Source organism: Varanus komodoensis, unplaced genomic scaffold, assembly GCF_004798865.1.
Source record: "Varanus komodoensis strain SLA01 unplaced genomic scaffold, ASM479886v1 scaffold42, whole genome shotgun sequence".
Lineage (NCBI taxonomy): Eukaryota > Metazoa > Chordata > Lepidosauria > Squamata > Varanidae > Varanus > Varanus komodoensis.
This window is the reverse complement of record NW_025335972.1, coordinates 2,686,105-2,705,400: the sequence shown is the minus strand read 5'-3', so window position 1 is coordinate 2,705,400 and position 19,296 is coordinate 2,686,105. Positions and strand designations below refer to the sequence as shown.

The window sequence follows — 19,296 nt, the reverse complement described above, 5'->3', positions numbered from 1 at the left end:
CAGACTATACTTCCAGTGGCCCCCAGCTAAGTTGAGTTTGAGACCCCTGTTTTAAATGGTTTAAGAAGCATCTTGTTGAAATACTGTGTTTGAAGGGCTTTAAACTTGGACAACTAGGTGTACATCTAAAGCTGTATTCTTAAGGGATGGGCTCAGACTTTAAGCTAGCTAGGCTGGTGGGATATTCCTCTCCCTCTGTTTTTGCCTGTCTGCATTGATATAGGTAGAATGGAATAGTAAGGGCCTATAAGGCCATCTAGTCCAGCCCCCTGCTCTGCTTCCACATGTGGTCACCCATCAATTTAAAGTTTTTATATGCCGTCCCAATACCAAAAGTCTCTAGATGGCTTACAAAGAACAAACAAACAAGGCTGTAGGCCAGTGCCTTTCCAGTTTACCAAAGGTGACTTGACATGCTTACTTGATGCACAGCTGATCTTGTTCCCAGAATAAGAGCTGCTCCTTTTCTCAGAATAATGCTGCCTCCTGCCTTAAGTGTAGATGCTGCATCTCTTCTCAAGACCCCTTCCCACTGGCTGGCTTGGTTTTTGTTTCTCTAACCACCTTCTTACTCTCCTGCAGCTCTCCTACATTGCTGAAGATGAGAATGGCAAGATTGTGGGCTACGTGCTGGCAAAAATGTGAGCCGGAACTTGGATTTGAATTGTTTTAGTGAATGGGTGCATGTGCTTGCAGTGCCATATGTTGCAGCTAAGCAAGATGCTCCTACATACACAAGCATTGTATGTGATTTGAAGGTTATATTTCTCAGTCTTGAGGATGTGTAGGTTGCTTTTCCTCTTTGCCCATTAGTTGTGGCCAGTGGGGGGAAAGGAGTATCACCCACATAGATGGGACTTTGGTGCTGCTGGTGGGGAGAGATGGCAGGGAGGAAATGAAGCATGTGAACTCCAGTTTTTTGGGTACCTTCAAGATCCCACTGGTTTCCCAGAATGCTTAGGACTGTCTTTAGCTTGCCACCTTGTTGGCACGTGTTGCCTCTCTGGTTGTTTAAGGGCAGTCCCTGGCCTCGGCACTGCCAGCCCAGCCCTCCTAATTTTGGGGAAAGCCTTCGTTTGCCTCAGCACAGAGGGCTTGGTGTTTGCTGTAACATGCACATGGTGGCACTTTTGTAGTGAATGAAGTTGGGTTTGGTCAGAGGAAGCCGTTTTTGAACCCCATCTTGGCCATAGACCAGCTTGCTGTTTAGTGTCTCCCTTAGGAAGTTGCCAGGGCTGCAGTAGCGGGAATATAAATTATAGCAAATCTTAAGGCCCTTGGAGAATAATAGGAAAGAAAACTAAATGAATATTGGAAAACCTGAAAGGGGCTGTATCCATGGGGAGAAGGTGTGCTTAGCTCAGATATGCTAAACTTCTTCCATGAGTTTATCAGACTAGTTCATGACTGCAGCTCTTTCATGTATGATAATATATATGGTATTGTATTCTACTCTGCTCAGTGAGAATTTTCTGTATATAAAAATCTTTGTTTGAAACACTAACAAACTAACAAAGGAAAAAAAGGAGGTGGAATTGTATAAACATCAATACAGCAGGAAAAAAAGCATAAAGACAAGGAGAAAGGATTTAACATTTCCTTTTCAAATATATAAGAAATATAAGTAATCCATATATCTAACTAAGCACACATACAACTGATGATAGGGGGAGGTTAACTGAAATTTAGCAAGAGCAGTGAGATCTTCAGTCCATTGAGTGATCGCTGGTGGGTGGTGTTCCTTCCAAGCTTGTGGTATGTCTCTTTGTAACCATATAGGCTCTTCCACTTTTGCTGTCTCTGGGTTAATCCCCACATCATGGGGATGTAATTAATAGGGGATGTACATGAGCTTTTATCAATGATTTTTCAAGAACAATATTGATACAAGCAATGATGTCTAGCAGGACAGAAACTGCTACAGGACACACCCACATAATATGCTTCAGTAAGGTAATATCCTTGTTAAATTGCTAGCATCTAGGAAAACTAGTCCACTTAACTAGCCTCTTTGGGATCCAAAATCATTTTTTGTTGAATTAGTCTCAGTTTTAAGTCTACAGAAATAGTATATATATGGAAGCCAGGACAGTATTCCACTGATTAAATTGAATAGAGTATTCTGATTCCTTGTGATATACATCTGCTTTCATGCATTCCAAAATACAGTTTGTAAAGGACCAATTCATTCCTCCAGTGGTGCAGCACTGGTTGCCAATGACCTACATACAGACACAAACACATGCTGAATGTATGGCCAACTAACACTAGATGGTAAACTATATTTAATCCATAATACTGTAAATGGCAAAATGAATCATTGTCCAAACTTGTTTACCGGTTCTAAGGTATAAATTCTATTAACAGTCAAACTCTTCCATATAAAAGGTTATTTCTTTACTTCAAACCGGATTCTTCCATAAAGTTAATTTAGCATGAGAATATGAATCAAATTGTGCTTATAAAGCATTGCATTCCAACTCACTCTTGCTGTTAAAATTGCAAGTGGAGTCATTCCTTTTTTAAAACGTACCCAAATTTTAATGCCATCCAGCCAGATCACAAAAGAATTTGACCCCAAATCAACTCATAGGGGAGTATTAAAGGAAAATGCTATTTTCCAATTTTGAATGTGGGTTAATGCATAAGGTTAACTATAGGTTGTTTAACCTACAATTAACTTACAGTGCCTGGGTTGGACATACTCAGTTGGGGTTAAGTTAGGATCTCAGAATGTGTCAGCATACACAATTAATGAAAGCCACAATTTGCTGCCATTACATGTGAACTGGATCAGCATCTTATAGCCTTTAGGTGGAATTGCCCATTACATGTGAGAACTGTCCAAATGAAACCGGTTAGTGCTATAACACTTTGTTTCAAGAGTCTGAACCAAGTGGCAGCACATTCCATGACAAGGAGACTAGATCTTTCCATTTAATATAATGTTCAGAAATTGCAGCAAATGACGTTTAAAATAGATAATCTATTTTTTTTTCATTTGGAAACAGTGTGTAACAAACAGCTCCCAATGTAGCATTGGAAACGTTGTGTTTACGCCTTAGTCATAATAAACAAATGTTTCTACTACCTAATTTTGAATGTTTTCTTCCTTCTGTAGCAACTAGAGTCACTGCTTTATTTGTTATTAAGTGTGCTTGAAAAGTACGTGTGAAAGTAAGTGATGTGGATACTTCAAGATGAAAATGCTTTTCAGTGGCTGTTGTCTTAGCTGATAAGTGTATGCAAACAAACGGGAACCTTTTAAACATGGCCCAAGTTCTAACTTCATTCCAACATAATTGACCAGCTTTTGGTTTCAGTCATTGGTTTCTTATGACAAATGTTTCCAGTTGTCCTCTGATGGTGATTTTGTTTCATAGTCTGGGCAGTGCAGCCCATCCATTAAACAAAACCAAAGAACGGGATTATATGTATGCCATCCACTTGTAATAATTTCTAAAAGTTGCATAAAGTGCAGAGATGAAATGAAATGTGTTGACATTTTATCCAGCTACTGAACAAAAAGTGTCACTTTGCTAAGTGGTTTCAGGTCATTAGATCACCTATTACATGTACAAACTGTCAATTTGACTTAAAGGTTGTGCCTTAAACGCAGAGATGCTGTGATGGCCAAGGCTGGAGTTGAGCTAACCGCTCCCTTCTGTCTCTAGGGAAGAAGACCCTGATGATGTCCCTCATGGACACATCACATCTCTGGTAAGACCTCTTTGCCCTTAATTTTCCATTGGTGGGCCCCCTAGGCAGGGTCGAGGAAGCTGAGATCAGAGCTTTTGCAGGGCTGCTAGCAGGACTCGATCATCTGTTTGACCACCTGTGGGCTCCTTTACACTTCCCCTTGGATCTAACCCAAGAAGCCAGTGGTGAGGGGAGCTGTGGGTCAAACCCTAAGGAGGGGCAGCGAACACTGCTTGCCTAAAGAGCTGCACTGGGCACTCCTTGGCAGCAGTGCACAGGGGCACAGCCTACAGTGGGTAGAGCCAGTTGCTTTCTTACCCACTTTTGCACACTCGTGCCTGTGAGCACAGAGAAAACAGAGTGATCTGACCATGTAGGAAAACATCTGGTCTCTTCTACCATGGCTAGAATGGGGCTTTAGGGAAGGGTATCAGGCAGGGGAAGGGTCCTCTGTCCCCAGGCTCTGTAGGGTGAGATTCACCCCCTCCCACACCGAAGGGATTCTGAAACACTTTCAAGGAGTAGTCATGACTGTGGGAACTCTGGGCCTGATCCACTGAAGCTGAAAAACGACTCTCAGAACTCAAGCAATACCTGCAGGCCTCAGCTGAAGGAAAGGGTTTTTCCATTCCTACCTTTCAGATTAATGCCCATGCAAAAGGATGGAGAATGAAGGGCATCGGTTAGCAATCCCTGCTGAAATACAGTTTAGTAAATCACAGTACTCTTCAGGTACTCTTGTGCATCAATGGAATGTGTAGCATTGCATTAAGCTACAAGTTAGTGGAAGCCTCCCAGGAATTGGGGTCAGTTTAGAATTGGGATGGGGTGGGTGGGGGGTGCCCTGCATTAGATAAGTCTGTGCAATCCTTCACTTGGAGGAGTGGCCTCTGGTCTGGGGAAAAGCAGAACTCATGCTGAGTGTTTCTTCTGTTTACCAGGCAGTCAAGCGTTCCCACCGACGCCTGGGCCTCGCTCAAAAACTGATGGACCAGGCCTCGCGTGCCATGATCGAGAACTTCAATGCCAAATATGTCTCACTGCACGTACGGAAGAGGTAAGCCTCCCCTATTCCCTCTTCTGTTTAACTTTCCAAAAACTAAGCATAAACCTACTATTCTTGCTACATAAATAGAACCCTGAGAGAGTCACTGGGTTATGTCTCTGCCCCCAGCTTTGCATCTGCTTGAGGTTGATTCAGACAAACCCCTTCCATTCTCCAACCCAGCAACCACAGTTTGAGTGGTGTGGAGAATGGGCGTATGTCTTCTTGTATACTGTCTGGATGTGAGGATGACTGAGGAAACATTTTTTGTTGTGGGACAGCCCCCTTTGCACATGCTTTCAACATGCGTGCCTGTGCCCATTAGATGCCCTTTTGCTTTTTTGCACAGAACAAGGAAAACCTCCACTGACTTCCTATTTGTAGCCCTGGATTGTTTCTTTTTGCTGCACTTCTCCTGGGATTCTTGGGTTTCTGTATTCCTCTGATGAAGCTCCCACTCTTGACCTCTTTGACTCACTCACTGCATGTTCCCTCTGGGAGGGCCCACCGAAAGGTTTATCAAGTTCACAAGAGCTGGGGTGGGGTTAGAAGAGGGGGGGCATGTGGAAATGTTTGCTCCTATCACAGTACCCATAGTCCTGTGTTCTCCACCTCTTAATTTTCCAAACTCTCCCCCTTTTGCCTTGCAGTAACAGAGCAGCGCTTCACCTCTACTCCAACACACTCAATTTCCAGTGAGTACCATGCGGGCAAAGGAGCCTGGTGAAGCTAGACTAGTTGGAACTGGAGGTGGGACTCCTACTTTGCTGCAGAAGCCACAGGGTGCCCTTGAGCAAGTCATTCTTCCTCAGCCTAGCATACTGAGCAAGCTTGCTGTGTAACTAAAACATCCTTGTGATTGCTTTGAACTTTTATGGGCAAGGGAGTTTCCTGTGGAATTCAGTAAATTGAAGGTTCCTGAGACAGCAAAACTCTTTCCTAAAACCTGTGGCTTGATAACCAAAGGATGGGAAAGTGAGCTCTGTTGTTCATGGCTTCAACAATAGGATCTGTATAGGTGTATTTGCCTCTGCTTGGGAACACAGGGATGCTGAAGGTTACCTTATACAGAGGCAATCCATTATCCCTCTAGCTCAGTGGCTCTCCAGGTGCTCAGGCTCTTCCCCCAACCCTACTCGGAGATGTTGGGCACTGAACCAGAAATCCTTCTGCATAAAACATGAGTTATTTCTGAGTGACAGCCCCTCTACAAGCAGTGCTTCTATATCTTGTGTACTGCCTGTTTCTGATGGCCCTGGGGACCTGTCCTTCCTTGTGCTTCTCCAAATATCTTCTGTTGGCACCAGGGGAGCCTCACAAACCAGCACACTGGTCTGCCAAAGCTTCTAGCTTAGCTGGAGTACAGCAGAGCAAAGGGAACCAATTTGTGCAAATACAGGACTGGCTTGTATAGAATCCAGGCAAAAGTTCATCCAGTTCTTACAATATGGCCTGCTTCGCAAAGGTCATGTCCAGTTGAACCATATGCAATCCTAGTTCAAGCACAGAATTCCCCTTCTCTTGTGGAATACAACTGGAAAGGATGAAAAACTGGACTGATGGAATACTTTGATGTATTTTTGGAGGGTGGTTGGACAATGGGACAATAGCCAAGGCAAATGCCCCAATGCTAGACATGAAGAGCTTATTAGGAAAAAAAAGATCTTAATGCTTGCTGGATATTGTGACCCTTGTAAGATTTCCCCCCTACGCCATTCTGTCCACCTGCAAACCTTAGGATATTACTCTTTGAGCACCAATACAGTATATTTTGAGTGTTTAAAGCATTTTTATGCATTCCCAAAGAAATCTTCACATCACCCTGGAAACAAGCCACAATTCCCTTTACAGTCAAGGTGGGAGCCCGGCATTTGAGAACAGTCTCCTGCGTAAGCTGACTTGTGAATTCATAGCTGAGAGAGGGTTTCACTGGGGACTTCCTAGCTTGCCCTCTTTCCCTGCTACATCACACCAGCCCTGAGCAAGTTTGCAGCAGCATTCCAGGCCTCTACTATTGTGGGGTTTTTTTTGGAAAGATTAACCTGCTTGTTCTTTCCAACAGAATCAGTGAGGTGGAGCCCAAATACTACGCAGATGGGGAAGACGCATACGCCATGAAGCGGGATTTGACACAGATGGCAGAGGAGGTGAGCACGGACCCTGCTGCTGCCCTCAACACAGGCATATGTTTGTGTCTGCAATATCCCAGAGCTGAGGAGCTGTCCCCTTTCTGCAGTGTAGTTCATGACTTTTGAGTACTGCAGATGTGGGATGGCCAGCCTGGCTCCCAGTAGTGGGAAGAGCTCGTGACCTGGTACAGTCATGGCATCCAAAGTAACTGCAGGTATGCCAGGCTACTTGGCAATTTGATCTTACAGGCTCTCTGAAGAGCGGCAGAGCAGCCTGATGGGAACAGTGGCAAACCCAGGGAACCCAGGCTCTAGGTGGCATTCTTCACCCATGCTTTGTTTCACGCTGTTTCTCTGGCTTCACCCTAGAGCAGGGATGGGGCAGCAGCCAGCTTGTGACCTACACCTCTGGCTTCTCCACTCAGCCTGCCTAAGTTTTGTGGAAGCCACCTCAGAAGGGTGAGGGGAGGAGACAGCACCTTGAATCAGTGCTCCTGTGCTCACTCTGTCTTTTTTTGCTGGGAAAAGTGACGGGCAAGCCAGCTTGGCCCAGTGAGGTGCCAGCACCACCAAGGTCCTGCTCGTTCATTGCCGAACTCCCTTCCCTCCTGCTTCCTCTGCTAAACCTGCCAGGGTAACCCAGCATTCTTTCCCTCACAGCTGCGGAGGCAGGTGGACTTGAAGGAGAAGAGCAAGCACTCTGTGCTGGGGTCCATCGAGAACAAGGGTGGCGACCACAAGGCCAACCACGTAGGCGAGTGCTGTCGGGACGACAAATGCCCGGGGACCGTGGTGGGCACTGGGCCTGGGGCCGAGGACAGCGGGGACAGCAAGGATGTCAGCGAGGTCAGCGAGGCCACAGAGAGCACGGACATCAAGGACAGCTCGGAGGCCTCCGACTCTGCCTCGTAGCAAGGGCTTCTGCTGTGCCTTTTGCTCCAGCCGGAGGACTTCTGGTCCTTGCTTTGGCTAGCGGGGTAGCCCTCGCAGCAGGATTGGAAATAAAGCTTATAGAACCGGAGGCATGTGTGTGTGGTTTGGGCTGGCTTGTGTATGCCACAGGAAACAATGCATAGTGGAACTATTGCATTGAGAGGTAGGTGTGACCATGCCCCAGAAGTGCTGTTTGTGGGCTTGTGCTGTGGTTTGCCCTGCCTCTCTGCCACTCTTTACCTGGCTTCCTTCCACAGTGTGCCATGGCTCATGGTTTGGACAAACCATCTCTCTTAAATAAGACACTGCCATTGGACATTTTCAGTGGAAGGCGGAGCAGTTAACTACCCCTCCTGCCCATGCCTCTGCAGTGCTACAGTAGGTCTGGACTATGGGTCCAAAGCCCAGGGCCCAGTAACAAAAGATGAGCCCAAAGGACTACCTAGAGAGTGGTAGGTGACAAGAGCAGCAGAAGCAAACCTATGCTTGTGCAAAAATCCAAGCAGCTGTAAAATGCAAAACTGCACACAGGGTTTTTTTTTTTTAACCAGGGTTGGCAAGCAATTTTGTTCTAACTTAACCGGAATGTAGAAGCAGCTGTAAAGCATGGAATGGTGCTTGGAGGAGCGATGTGAAGCAAGAACTAGCATTTCTCAACGGAAGTCATATGCATGGTGTCTAGGGGGTTCCCTGTATGAGCAGTCCTTCCAGGGTCTGAAATTACCTACCTGTACCCCTGTGCTGTGGTCTCAAGCATCCTCCTTCCTTGCTCCTGCTGTGGTGCAAAGGTCTCCAGTGGGGAGATGGTTGGGAACTGGGAGAGGCAGATTGATCAGCAGCTGTTTCTTCCCTGGCAAGATTTGAAAGGCAAGGGCCATTTGCTCCTGTAAGAGATCTAAACCATGTTGGGCAGAGCAATCCAGTACTTCAGGGGTGGGCAAGTTATGGCTGTCCAGATATAGCCAACCCTAGAACCCCCAATCAGCCTGAGGCACACAGTCAATGGTGAGCGATGTTGGGAATTGCAACTCTTCCGGCATTTTGGCCTACAAGTTATCCATTTGTGCCACACTTTATCAATATGCTGGTATAACTGCCCTATTGAATGTATGTTCAATAGAAAAGGATAACATGCACAAGGAAAAAAGCTAAGTAGTGTAAAAACAAGACGGGGAGGGGATAGCAATACAATGTAATAAAGCAATACTGTGAAGCAGTGTTGCAGCATTTAATCCCTGGATGGATGGTATCAACATTCCCCATCTTACCTTCTGCACATCTGGGGGAAAGAGTACCCTGGTGGGCCTGTAGCCTCAGACAAGCACTGGAGAACACCAGGGACCAGTGCTCTTTGAGCAGCTTTATTTATCTAAAAAGTTTAACCATTTAGCCACAGCAGCAGGAGGGAGTTGAACACATTGCAAGCCATTTCTCTCACACATACCTTGGGTCTGTCATAGGCACCAGAACCCCACAAGCGGTAGGAGAAGCCCACCCTAGCCAGCTGGAAGTTTGAGTTTTGCATGTTGGTGGCCCCAGTTCAATCCCAGTCTGTGATCCCACCCTAGGAAAGGGGTGGACCACTCAGCCCATTGTGGGGAGTGCTGCATGGACCAGTAGCCTGGCTCTTGTGTGGGCTGTCCCATCTTTCTAAGCTTGTATGTAGTTAAGCTGCACATCATGGAGTAATCTGGGCAACTCATTTTTTAGGTGTCGGCTTATGGCATGCAGAACTATTCACAAGTATAACTCCCTTCCCACCTGGAGTCTGTGATGGTCCTGTCCAGAAGCCTGCTGTCCTTTTTGCAGGCCACAGAGCTGCGCTGATTGTCCCTTAACACAGCAGATTCCAAACTTTCTAGCTTCAGTGAACCTTTCCCACATGGACTTATCTTCCACAGGAACTCTGCATGTTTGCTGCTGACCCCCATCCCACCTACTACAGCTGATTTTGGAAAACATTCTAAGTTTACATTTGGGTCATGTGTGATCCTGGCCAGAACCATCAGATCTTATCCATTGGTTGGAAAGGCTCCCAGTCTGCCTGTATTGATGCCTGGAGACTAGCAATAGTGGACTCACCACTGCTGGGTGTGGGCCTGGTACTGATTGGAGTAGAGGCAACCCTCCATAGATGGATAGCAGTGGGCAAGCTGCCTCTCAAAAAAAGTTCATTCGCTATTACTGCTTATCTTTTCTTGAAATTTGCCAGAAATACAGCTGGAAAACATCCTATAAGCAGGAAGCATCCAAGCCATTGGCTAATTTTTGATGGACCACTTCCTTGTAAGGAATGCTGAAGTAGGCAGGCCTGGATATGATGCGACAAACCACACCTAACACCCTTTTGTTGGTATTACAATTTCTTTTTGACCTTTCAGATTAAAAAAATTACAATTTCTAAATTCTTTTCTCCCAATTTGGTTTCTGTTTCCACTTAGTGCTAGTTGCTGCTTACAGGCTTATTCCTAACACCGATTAGTTATACTTCAACACTTGTTAGAGGCTAAAGGATTTGTTTGTTTCAAACTCACCGGTGAACCAATGAATTCTAGCGAGAACGAAAACGAGGCAGCCAATTAGCCCAGTCCAATATCAAAGAATTGTCTAGCAGCGCCCACTGTTGGCCGGCGAGGGAGAATGGTACGAACCGGACGTGTATCTGCGTTCTAAGATTCTCCCTTCCGAATCTCCGATTGGCTACCGAGAGAAGCTCGCTCTGTTCTGATTGGACCGAACTGTACTGCTCCTTTCCCCCCTCGACAAAAAAAAGGTGACTCTTCAGGTGCAGACGAAAGGAGGATTAAATTGCGCGTTGTTGCAGACGTGAACGATGGGTGAATCTCAGGTTCTGTCCAGGGCTGAAGCATTGCGGCTGGGGCCACCCGACTGGAAGCACGCTTGTCATGTTCTCCTCTATGCCCCCTGCCCCGGCCGTCTTTTCGGAAAGATCCCGTTGCGGTTTGCAGTTTTGGTGAGAATCGCTTTTGTTGCAGGGTGGAGGAGATCGCTGGAATAGGGGAAGTAACAGTGGGGAAGAGGGAGAATGAATTCTCTTTTAATGAGGAAGGTACGGTTACATCAAGTTGATTTGCTCAAAATTCAGGGCCCAGCCCATTTTAATACCCGTACCTAGCACACGTGAAATAAAGCAATTACTTCTGAGTATAGTGTGTTAACATCTTGTTAGTCGCTAATGAGTAACTTCTGCACATCTAAGGCCTAGTTCTTGTTTAGTCGGCTCTGCAGATTGGAGCTGATTTTATTGAATTATCATTTATGCAGTCTTTCAATATGCCTGTCTAGATCAGTTGGCAACCTCCAGTGCCATCCACCTGTTTAGAACTACGGATCCTATCAACACCAGGTAAAAGAGGGACATGGGTTATGGGCGTCATTGTCCAGAACATCCAGAGGGGATCAGGTGGCTTACCCTCCTTTTGGGTATATGTCCTTACATACACGTATGTCAGGGGAAACAATTTTAACCCTAAACTAGCTAGTTTCCTTTTTAGAGGGAGAGGTTTTTCTTGTTGCTTGTGCTCTTTTTTTTTTTTTAAATGAAATGGTATAGCCTAAACACGTGTTTAATGCCTCTCTGAGAATGAGGCCTGGATTTAGAGTGTGAAGGGAGATTTCTGAGTCAGAAAGTGTGATTTTGGGGGCACTTCATTTTAGAAAGTAAGTCATGCACTGTGGGGCAGGATGGGGCTCTAGTGATTAACAATGAGATTGTTTGGGACAGATTTACATGAGGAAAGGTGAAACTGCAGAGCTCTGTTGGCTGTTGCTGGGACAAATCCAGGCTGTGCCTGAATGCTCCAAAATATAAGATCTGTGTTAATCATCAAGGAGTGGCCTGCAGAAAGATGCACGTAATGTTTTTTAGCCTAACCTGCCATGTCTCTCCATGAGGGAGACAATAATTGGTGTGTCTTCAGCACCATACAATGTTCAAAACATTTCATGTCTATTAGGCCACCTCACATACATGGCCAGAGATCAGTTTTGCCCATGTTGGCACAGTTTAGTGCACACCCAGTTTATGACCTTTGTTCGAGTGTTCAGTTCCTTTTCAATAAGGATGTGCACAAAATCTGTGTTGGCTTGTGAGTCACCTCGGGATCTGAGTCTGTTCCTCTTTGATTGCGCTGTTACTGTTATTTGGTAGAACTGGGTGGTGGGCCAACCAGCCTCCCTCACTGTACTGGATCACACGTGCTGTATATACTGGCCGCTCAGGGTATGCCACATTTCCTTCATGTGCCCTGTCCAACTGGCTGGGGCCAAAGTGTTGGCACCTTCTACCCTAAGCTTCTCACTCCTGAGAAGGTGGGGCAGAGGTGATGGGGAGGGCTGTTTGGTGGAGCACTGTGAAGCTTTGTGGGCTACTGGGGGGCGGTGTTGAGCCTCTTTCATTCTGAGGGCTCAATTCACTTGCAGTGGTGAGCAGGCCCAACAGCAAAAGGAATGGAGCCAAATTACCCAAACATGGCAGTATATTTGAGTTTAACCTTTTAGAATGGGGGATGCACAATAGCTGGGAAAGCACTGAATGCATGGTGGTTGGGGGAAAGTGGGTGGGGGGGGGGACTATGATCCTGCAGGCCAGATTTAGCTCACAGGCAGTCCAGGAGTGCCTCATGATCCTGAGATTCCTCACCCCCACAGTGTCTTAAGCCCTGTTGGAGAGGTTATGCTGTTTGTATGACTGAGGCTTGCTTTGTCTTCTTCCTGGACAGATGCAGATGCGATTTGATGGTCGCCTGGGATTTCCGGGTGGGTTTGTGGACCCCCAGGACCAATCCCTGGAAGAAGGTCTGAAGAGGGAGCTGCATGAAGAGTTAGGCCCTGGAGCAGCCATTCTACACGTGACTGAGAATGACTACTTGAACTCCTGTGCCTCGGAGAAGCCACAGCGAGTAGTGGCACACTTCTATGCTAAACAGCTTAGCCTGGAGGAGCTCCGGACAGTGGAAGACAGGGCCACTCAGGCAAAAGATCATGGTTTGGAGGTGTGGAAAGGATGGGGCAGGGAGAATGCTAGGAAAGGAAAATTGAACAAGGTTATGTGTATTCCACATTAAGCAATATAATCGGTGTCACAGTGGCACACAGTTTTCTCCAAGAGAAGCTGAATTCTGCAGCTTGCATACATTTTGTAAATTGTGCTAATGTTCTTAATTTGAGTAATTATTTTATCTAATGTTAAGAATTATTTTGCATCATTCATTCCAGTCTTACTATTTATAGATGGGGAGGAGCAAGGAAGCAATACAGGATGCCACTGAAAATCTTATTCAGCAACTCCGCTGGTTCCTGAGATTTCACCAGACTTTGCCCAAATGTTTAAGAGCATAATTTGGAAGCTATAAGAACTAGAAGCCTCTTTTAAAAAGTAGAAGTAAAAGAAACTCTCAGGAAGTTGAACTGAATGCTTGAATAAGACATTCGCTGCTCGCTCTCTCTCCCTCCCCCTCTCCCTCCCTCCCTCTCGTGCTCTTGCTTGTTGCTTGATATTGGGCACCTTAGATATGGTGTCAGAGGTGGGAGGTTTGTTCGTAAAGGAGAACAGGGTTCTGTAGGGAGTTGTGTGACTTGATTTGCTCCCTCTCTGTTGTTTCAGGTGATGGGTCTCCTGCGTGTCCCCCTCTACACCCTACGTGATGGTGTAGGTGGGCTCCCAGCTTTTCTCAGCAACACTTTCATTGGCAATGCCCGGGAGCAGCTTGTTCATGCTCTGGACACTCTGCACCTTGTCGCAGGAGAGCAACTTCAGAAGGCTGTTTATATGGCCAAGAATAGACCTTGAGCCTTGTTGGCTGTGGCTGCTGCTGCCTTTCTCCATGCAGACATCTCTGAAGTGGAATCCTCCAAGAACATTTAGACTCAAAAGGAGAAAAACTGCAAGGAGAAATCCAAGATTATTGGAAGAAAATTGGAAATGGTTGCTATTCCCTTCCCTCCCCATTTAATGGCTAAGTGCCTCCAAATCTGGCCCTAGAAGAGCCATGGCTCTCGACAAGGATTTGAACATCTGCTTTGATGTATGTTTACATTATTGATGGTGTCTGTGCAGCTTGAATCTTCATAAGAAAGGGTTAAGAGTGTAGCTGTTTGGCGCACCTCTGCTTTTGGCATCCCTGTATATGTACATATTACACACATGGGAGATGTATGTACCCCTCCTATATGCATATGGCTTCCAGATAATGACTTTACACATAATACACTGAGCCCTCTGCACCTTCTGTTTTGCAACCATTATTTAACTTCTGGTATTTGTATCTCATGGAAGTGTGATTCACCCTCTCCACACCCCCTCCCCCAGGCCATTCCTATCAGTTTATCATTGCTTTTATTACTTCCCATTTGGGAGCTTGCCTTTCTAATCTTTTCACTAATGTGCAAGCAACAGTTTAAGACATTTTGCGCCTCTGAGCTCATATAATACCTTTATTAGATCATAAGGAAGAGGCAAGTGGCTGCTCAGGACAGTCATTTCGTTTCCCTTCCTCTGGTTTCCCAGTTCTGATCATGCGCTGATATAGGTGCAGACATTGTGAATGAAAGATGAAGAAAGTGTGAGCCCTTGGTACATCAGCACATCATTGGCAGTATTAGTTTCACTGCAAATCGGTCAAGGAAATACAGGTTTCTTTGTTCAGGGCCAGCTATGCACATTTCACAGCACTAACATGACTTTTTGTCTGCTGCTGCAGTTCTGCCCTGTTATATAAAGTGCCCTGTTAAAGACTGGAGTGCAAAGGAAGAGGATGACAGGAAGAGGGGCTGTGAGCAAGGCCTGTATAAATACCAGAGAAGTAGCCATACAAGTGTGGAATGTGGCACCAAGGTTATAACTGTTTCTGCAGCAGGACTGTGGCACCGTTGGTTCTCCAGAAATCACTGAACTACAGCTCCTAGCATCCTTAGCCATTGACCGTGTTGCATCGGGCTTATTGGGGTTGGAATCTGGAGGATCTCCAGCCCTGGATCTCTGTTTTCACAAATCTGAAAAACAACCTTCTGGCCCTTGTGCTAATGAAGATAGACTAGAAAAATGTGAGAGCAATTTTTAGTGAAACTTCCAAATCCAGAAAGGGCGGGAGTGAATGGAGGGGCAGGAAGAGCTGCTAGGGGCTTCCTTATCTTAGCATCTGTGTCTCCAGAAAGTGTGGTATATAAGTGCTTAAGAACTCTTTAAATAGTGCACAATTTAGGTTACCTCACCTCAGGCTTTGTTTTTAATTAACACATGCACACACAACACTAGCTCTGATGACATCTCTTAAAACTTCTCTGCAAAAATGGAGAGAGAGAAAAATAGCATGCAATTTTCCTCAACCCTAACCCTGAGCAGGAATCCCCCATGTGCTAACTTTTGCTGAAATCCCCATTAGCCAGGACTGAAGCTGGGCTTTACATAGTTAATAATGCTTCACTGGTGCTAACACCACTAACTTTGGAGCCCAGGCGTATAACAAAATTCTTCCTATAGAAAAATGCAGGAATGCTGCAACTTAGGCTGCTATGCAGTCTCCAAACCTCAAGACTGTTGAAAGGGAGGAGCCGTTAATCCACTTCCTATGGTGGTCATGTGTGCTCTGGCCAAACTGGTGGTGCTTGCTGTGTCTCCAAATAGGCATTGCCCAAGCTGTCAGTGAGGGCTTATTAGCATATTAGTATTTGGTGCCCTGCAGCCTCCTGTTTGCCTGTACAGCAACACAACCGTGGCAGCTCTTGTGAGTGCAATTGCTACTTGGAGGCGCTGCCCGCTTTCAAAATCTACTGCCCAGCAGCACCAGTTGATGATGCATATTGGACATTTTTCAGTGTTGATCTACCGAAGCTCAATGAAGAATTTGGAAACACATACATATAGTCTGAATTATTCTACTGCACTGTCAAACCTCTTTCAGTTCAAAGGCCAAATTCAATTTCACGGAAGCTGGGGGCGGGGGGCAGGGGGCAGGGCGGGACTGCACTGTACCAGTGGCAGTGCAAATGGCCAGAAAAAGAGGACAGGGCCACAATTATCAAAAGGACAGCATATTTTACTTTAAAGCCTTTGATACCACTAACTATACCTTGGCGGAGACTTGTTAATCTTTAGGAAAACTAAAATTCAGAAAACTGCCAAAAAAACTGGTGGTCCAATGCAAAGGGGCTGGATTGCCACCTGAGGAATGCTTGGAGGACTGCATTGAGGAGGGTCGCCTTTGGCCACCAGGCCACACTTCAGCTGTAGCCCTCCTGAATTTTCCTGTTGGACAACCTGATCTACTGCTCACTATAGCTGTCCACCATATGAAAGATTGCAGGTAGGGAAGGAAGGGACTGGGTTGGCCCTTAGCCTTGAAAGAGAATCAAAGACACTGCAAAATCAGCACATCTGTTGGTGGTGAAACCTTGGGGAGATTGTTTCCAGGAAGGCCTCTGGGATGGGCTGTGAGAGAGAAAAGGGAAGGCCATAAGTGACACCCCTGCAGGGGGAGCCCAGACCCCTCTGGCACTGACTTCCTCATTTTTCTTGGGTGCCCTCAGTGGTCCACTCAGCTGGCCCTGCTGAAGCAAGCGCCTTTCTCCTCTCACTCCAACCTCTTTTGCCAGCAGACCAGCATGAAAAGGCGCCCTCTGAATAGTTCTCTGTGTGTGTGTGCACGCTTGCATATAAATAAGTCTAGCTACATATGATTTTGGGCGGTGCGGCTTTTGCGGGCAGGAGATGGGTAATCCCAACTCTGAGAGGGCCTGTTCAGTCCAGCTGGGGTGGGTATGCCTGCAAGGGACTCTGCTGAGACAGCGCGGGGTGTGGAATTCTAAGCCAAGCTGTTTCCTGTGCTGGGAAGTCCCTCTTGCAGTGGCCCGAGGAGCGTGGAGGCTCCAGTTACAGCTTGTTTGTGCTAACTATAGACAGCCTAAGCAAGAACGGGTTGCAGCTAGAGGTCGTAGAGGGAAAGCGCGAACAAGGCGTGATAAATAACGATAGGAAACGCAAATGCTTTTGCTTTCCTTGGATCCTATTCCATTTTTCTTTCAAGAAAGGAAGAAGCAGCATCACTGCAAAGTTGCGCATTCAACTTTTAAAAACTTGGACTTGTTTAAGACTTTTTTTATCCTGTCCTTCAAGCACATTAGCCCTCAGGGCACTCGAATTATTGTTGCCAAATGATTAGATAATCCAGTTGATTTATATCTATCCTCTTTGGTGATTTAATTTATAGATTACATTTCCAAACATTTACATGTTTCAACTGAAACAGCTATTGAAAGAGCACCCCAACCCCGTGGCTAAGTTACAATTAATGCAGTTCTGTGAATCTAGGCTTCTGGTTGATGGTGACAGGAGTGAAAAAGACACCCTTAGAGAGTCCCCTAGGGGTGTACAACCAAAAGAACATTTGTCGTTTTTTCAGACATTCAGGAAATACGTGCAGCACGTAGGCAGCCCCTGAAGGAACTACAAAGATGGAGTCTGTGCAGGATGGAGGAGGGGCGGGGCATAAGATAGGCAGTTTGCTAAAGCCACATGAGAATTAAAAAATGGGTTGAATGGGGTTAGGACAGCAGGATTCAGGACAGGTGAACAATTAGCATATTTAAGAGTGTACCTGAGCAGGACAGGCAAGCATTAGCATTTCTAAGGTGTAGTGGGAAGCAAGACTTCTGACATGGATTCCTGATCAGATCAGGAATCCCATCTTAGGTCTAAAGCTGTTCTTACAGTGTCAGGCTTTTAGCAGCCATGTGATGGCAGAGCTTTCCCTCATTTTGTCCTGACAATGGCAAATAACTAAGCATTAGATGGGTAAATGAAATCTGCATTAGTCAGACCTCACCTGGAATACATTGATCAGTTTTGGGCACCCAGATTTAAAAAGGATGCTGATAATCTGGGGAGGGTCCAGAGGAGGATAACAGTGAAGATATGGGGTCTGCAAATAAGTCTTATGATGAGAGGCTGAAAGTACTGGATCTGTTCAGTCTTGAGAAAAGAAGACTATGAGGTGACATGAAAACACACCACAGGTACCTCACAGGTTGTTACAGTGAAGAAGGAGAAGATCTATTTTCACTCAACCCAGATTGTAGGAGCAATGAACTTAAACCACAGTACACCAGGTGCAGGCTGTAAGAGCAATACGACAGTGGAACCAGTTGCCGAGGGAGGATGTGTGCTTTTCCACACTAGAGACATTCAGGAAGCAAATGCACAGTTATCTGCATGGGATGGTGTAACTGGCGTCCTGCACCAGCAGCGGGTTGGGCTCGATGGCCTCCTTGGCCCCTTCCAACTCAGCTATCCTGTGATTGCTTACATCCTTTCCATAAAGGTCCATTCAAAGAAGAGCACTCTGGTTCATTCTGGCAGAGGCCGTTTGCAGTTCCACAGAGGCATACTTTGTCCTGTGAATGAGAGAGCCACTGGGTGCTGCCTTTGACTTACTTTTTTCCTCTAGTGCAACACTTCCAGTTTATCACTAGCTTCCCTCATATAAAAGCGACCATGTTTTTCTTTTTCTTATGAACAAGTAACCTGTCTGCTTAGCTTAAGTCTAGAATCAGATCTGAGTAACTGCCATGATTCTGTACTCTCAGAAATGGGGAATTGGCTCAATGGCACAGTGGGCCAGGAACGCAGCACTGGTGCGATTTGATTAGCAGGGGTGCCAATGACATGCACCAGCACCCCCCACACCCCCTTTCCTGATCTTCTGAGTTTAGTTGCAAGTCCCAAAAGCAGTGGGACAGGAAAAGCATTTTGTCATCAAAATATGTACTTGCTATATGCTGTTTTATTGCAGGCATTCTGGGGTGGTCTGGTCTTGAATGGGCAACTAAAGACCTAATTGCTTTATGAAGGACCTGCTGCTGGTAGGAACAAAAACAGTGAGAAACGATTTCTTGATATGCTGGCAGTGTTCCTCCTCCTATGGGGACTGTCATGGTGAGCATCTGCAGTTCAAAATTTACTTCTGTGCACAGATTGGCAGTTAGCTTGTTTCTTTGTTCCAGCATCTCAGGGTTAAAGCTGAAACATGCACAACATTTAGGGCAGCCCAATCCAATCCAACTGAGTCTGCAGCCACTTCCTGTACAATTATCATTTTAGAACAGGAGTGGGGAACCTGTTGCCCTTCCAAGTGTTGCTGGATTCCATTTCCCATCATCCACAGTCCTCAATAGCAACAGATGGTGGGAAATATAGTCCAACAACATCTGGAGGATTGTGGGTCCTCCTTTGCCCTGCTTTGCTTGACATTCAGCTGGACAAAATGAATTGAAGTACTGGAAAACTTGCTCACTATTTTGCTGTGCTTTGGTTAACCCTTGCATAGGCATGGCCCCACTGTGGAACTGGGTATGGCTGCAATGCACTGGAGCCCAGCCCAGCCCATCTAATCCATCCCAAGGGAGCAAGGGGAATTAAACAGTGGGGAGAATGAATATTTTTTTGTTTTCACCTGGGTCATGCAGTTATTAAAG

At 46.0% G+C, this 19,296-nt stretch overlaps 2 protein-coding genes across 3 annotated transcripts in view; both read left to right on the top strand.

Annotated features, from left to right (window-relative positions):
• The window catches only part of NAA10 (N-alpha-acetyltransferase 10, NatA catalytic subunit), a 10,373-nt gene extending 2,479 nt beyond the window's left edge, over positions 1-7,894 (top strand). For both annotated transcript variants that reach the window (XM_044443774.1, XM_044443775.1), the window contains exons 3-8: positions 583-641; positions 3,675-3,720; positions 4,641-4,756; positions 5,395-5,439; positions 6,807-6,891; positions 7,534-7,894. In XM_044443774.1, the coding sequence (XP_044299709.1) occupies positions 583-641; positions 3,675-3,720; positions 4,641-4,756; positions 5,395-5,439; positions 6,807-6,891; positions 7,534-7,785 (603 nt within the window). In that variant the 3' untranslated portion in view covers positions 7,786-7,894. The remainder of the gene's footprint in view (positions 1-582; positions 642-3,674; positions 3,721-4,640; positions 4,757-5,394; positions 5,440-6,806; positions 6,892-7,533) is intronic.
• A 2,633-nt stretch (positions 7,895-10,527) lies between these two features.
• On the top strand, positions 10,528-14,052 carry NUDT16 (nudix hydrolase 16). The gene is made up of 3 exons (XM_044443604.1): positions 10,528-10,780; positions 12,549-12,821; positions 13,433-14,052. Exons 1-3 carry the CDS (start codon positions 10,640-10,642, stop codon positions 13,616-13,618), a joined length of 600 nt encoding a protein of 199 aa, XP_044299539.1. The 5' UTR covers positions 10,528-10,639; the 3' UTR covers positions 13,619-14,052.
• The last annotated feature ends 5,244 nt before the right edge of the window (positions 14,053-19,296 follow it).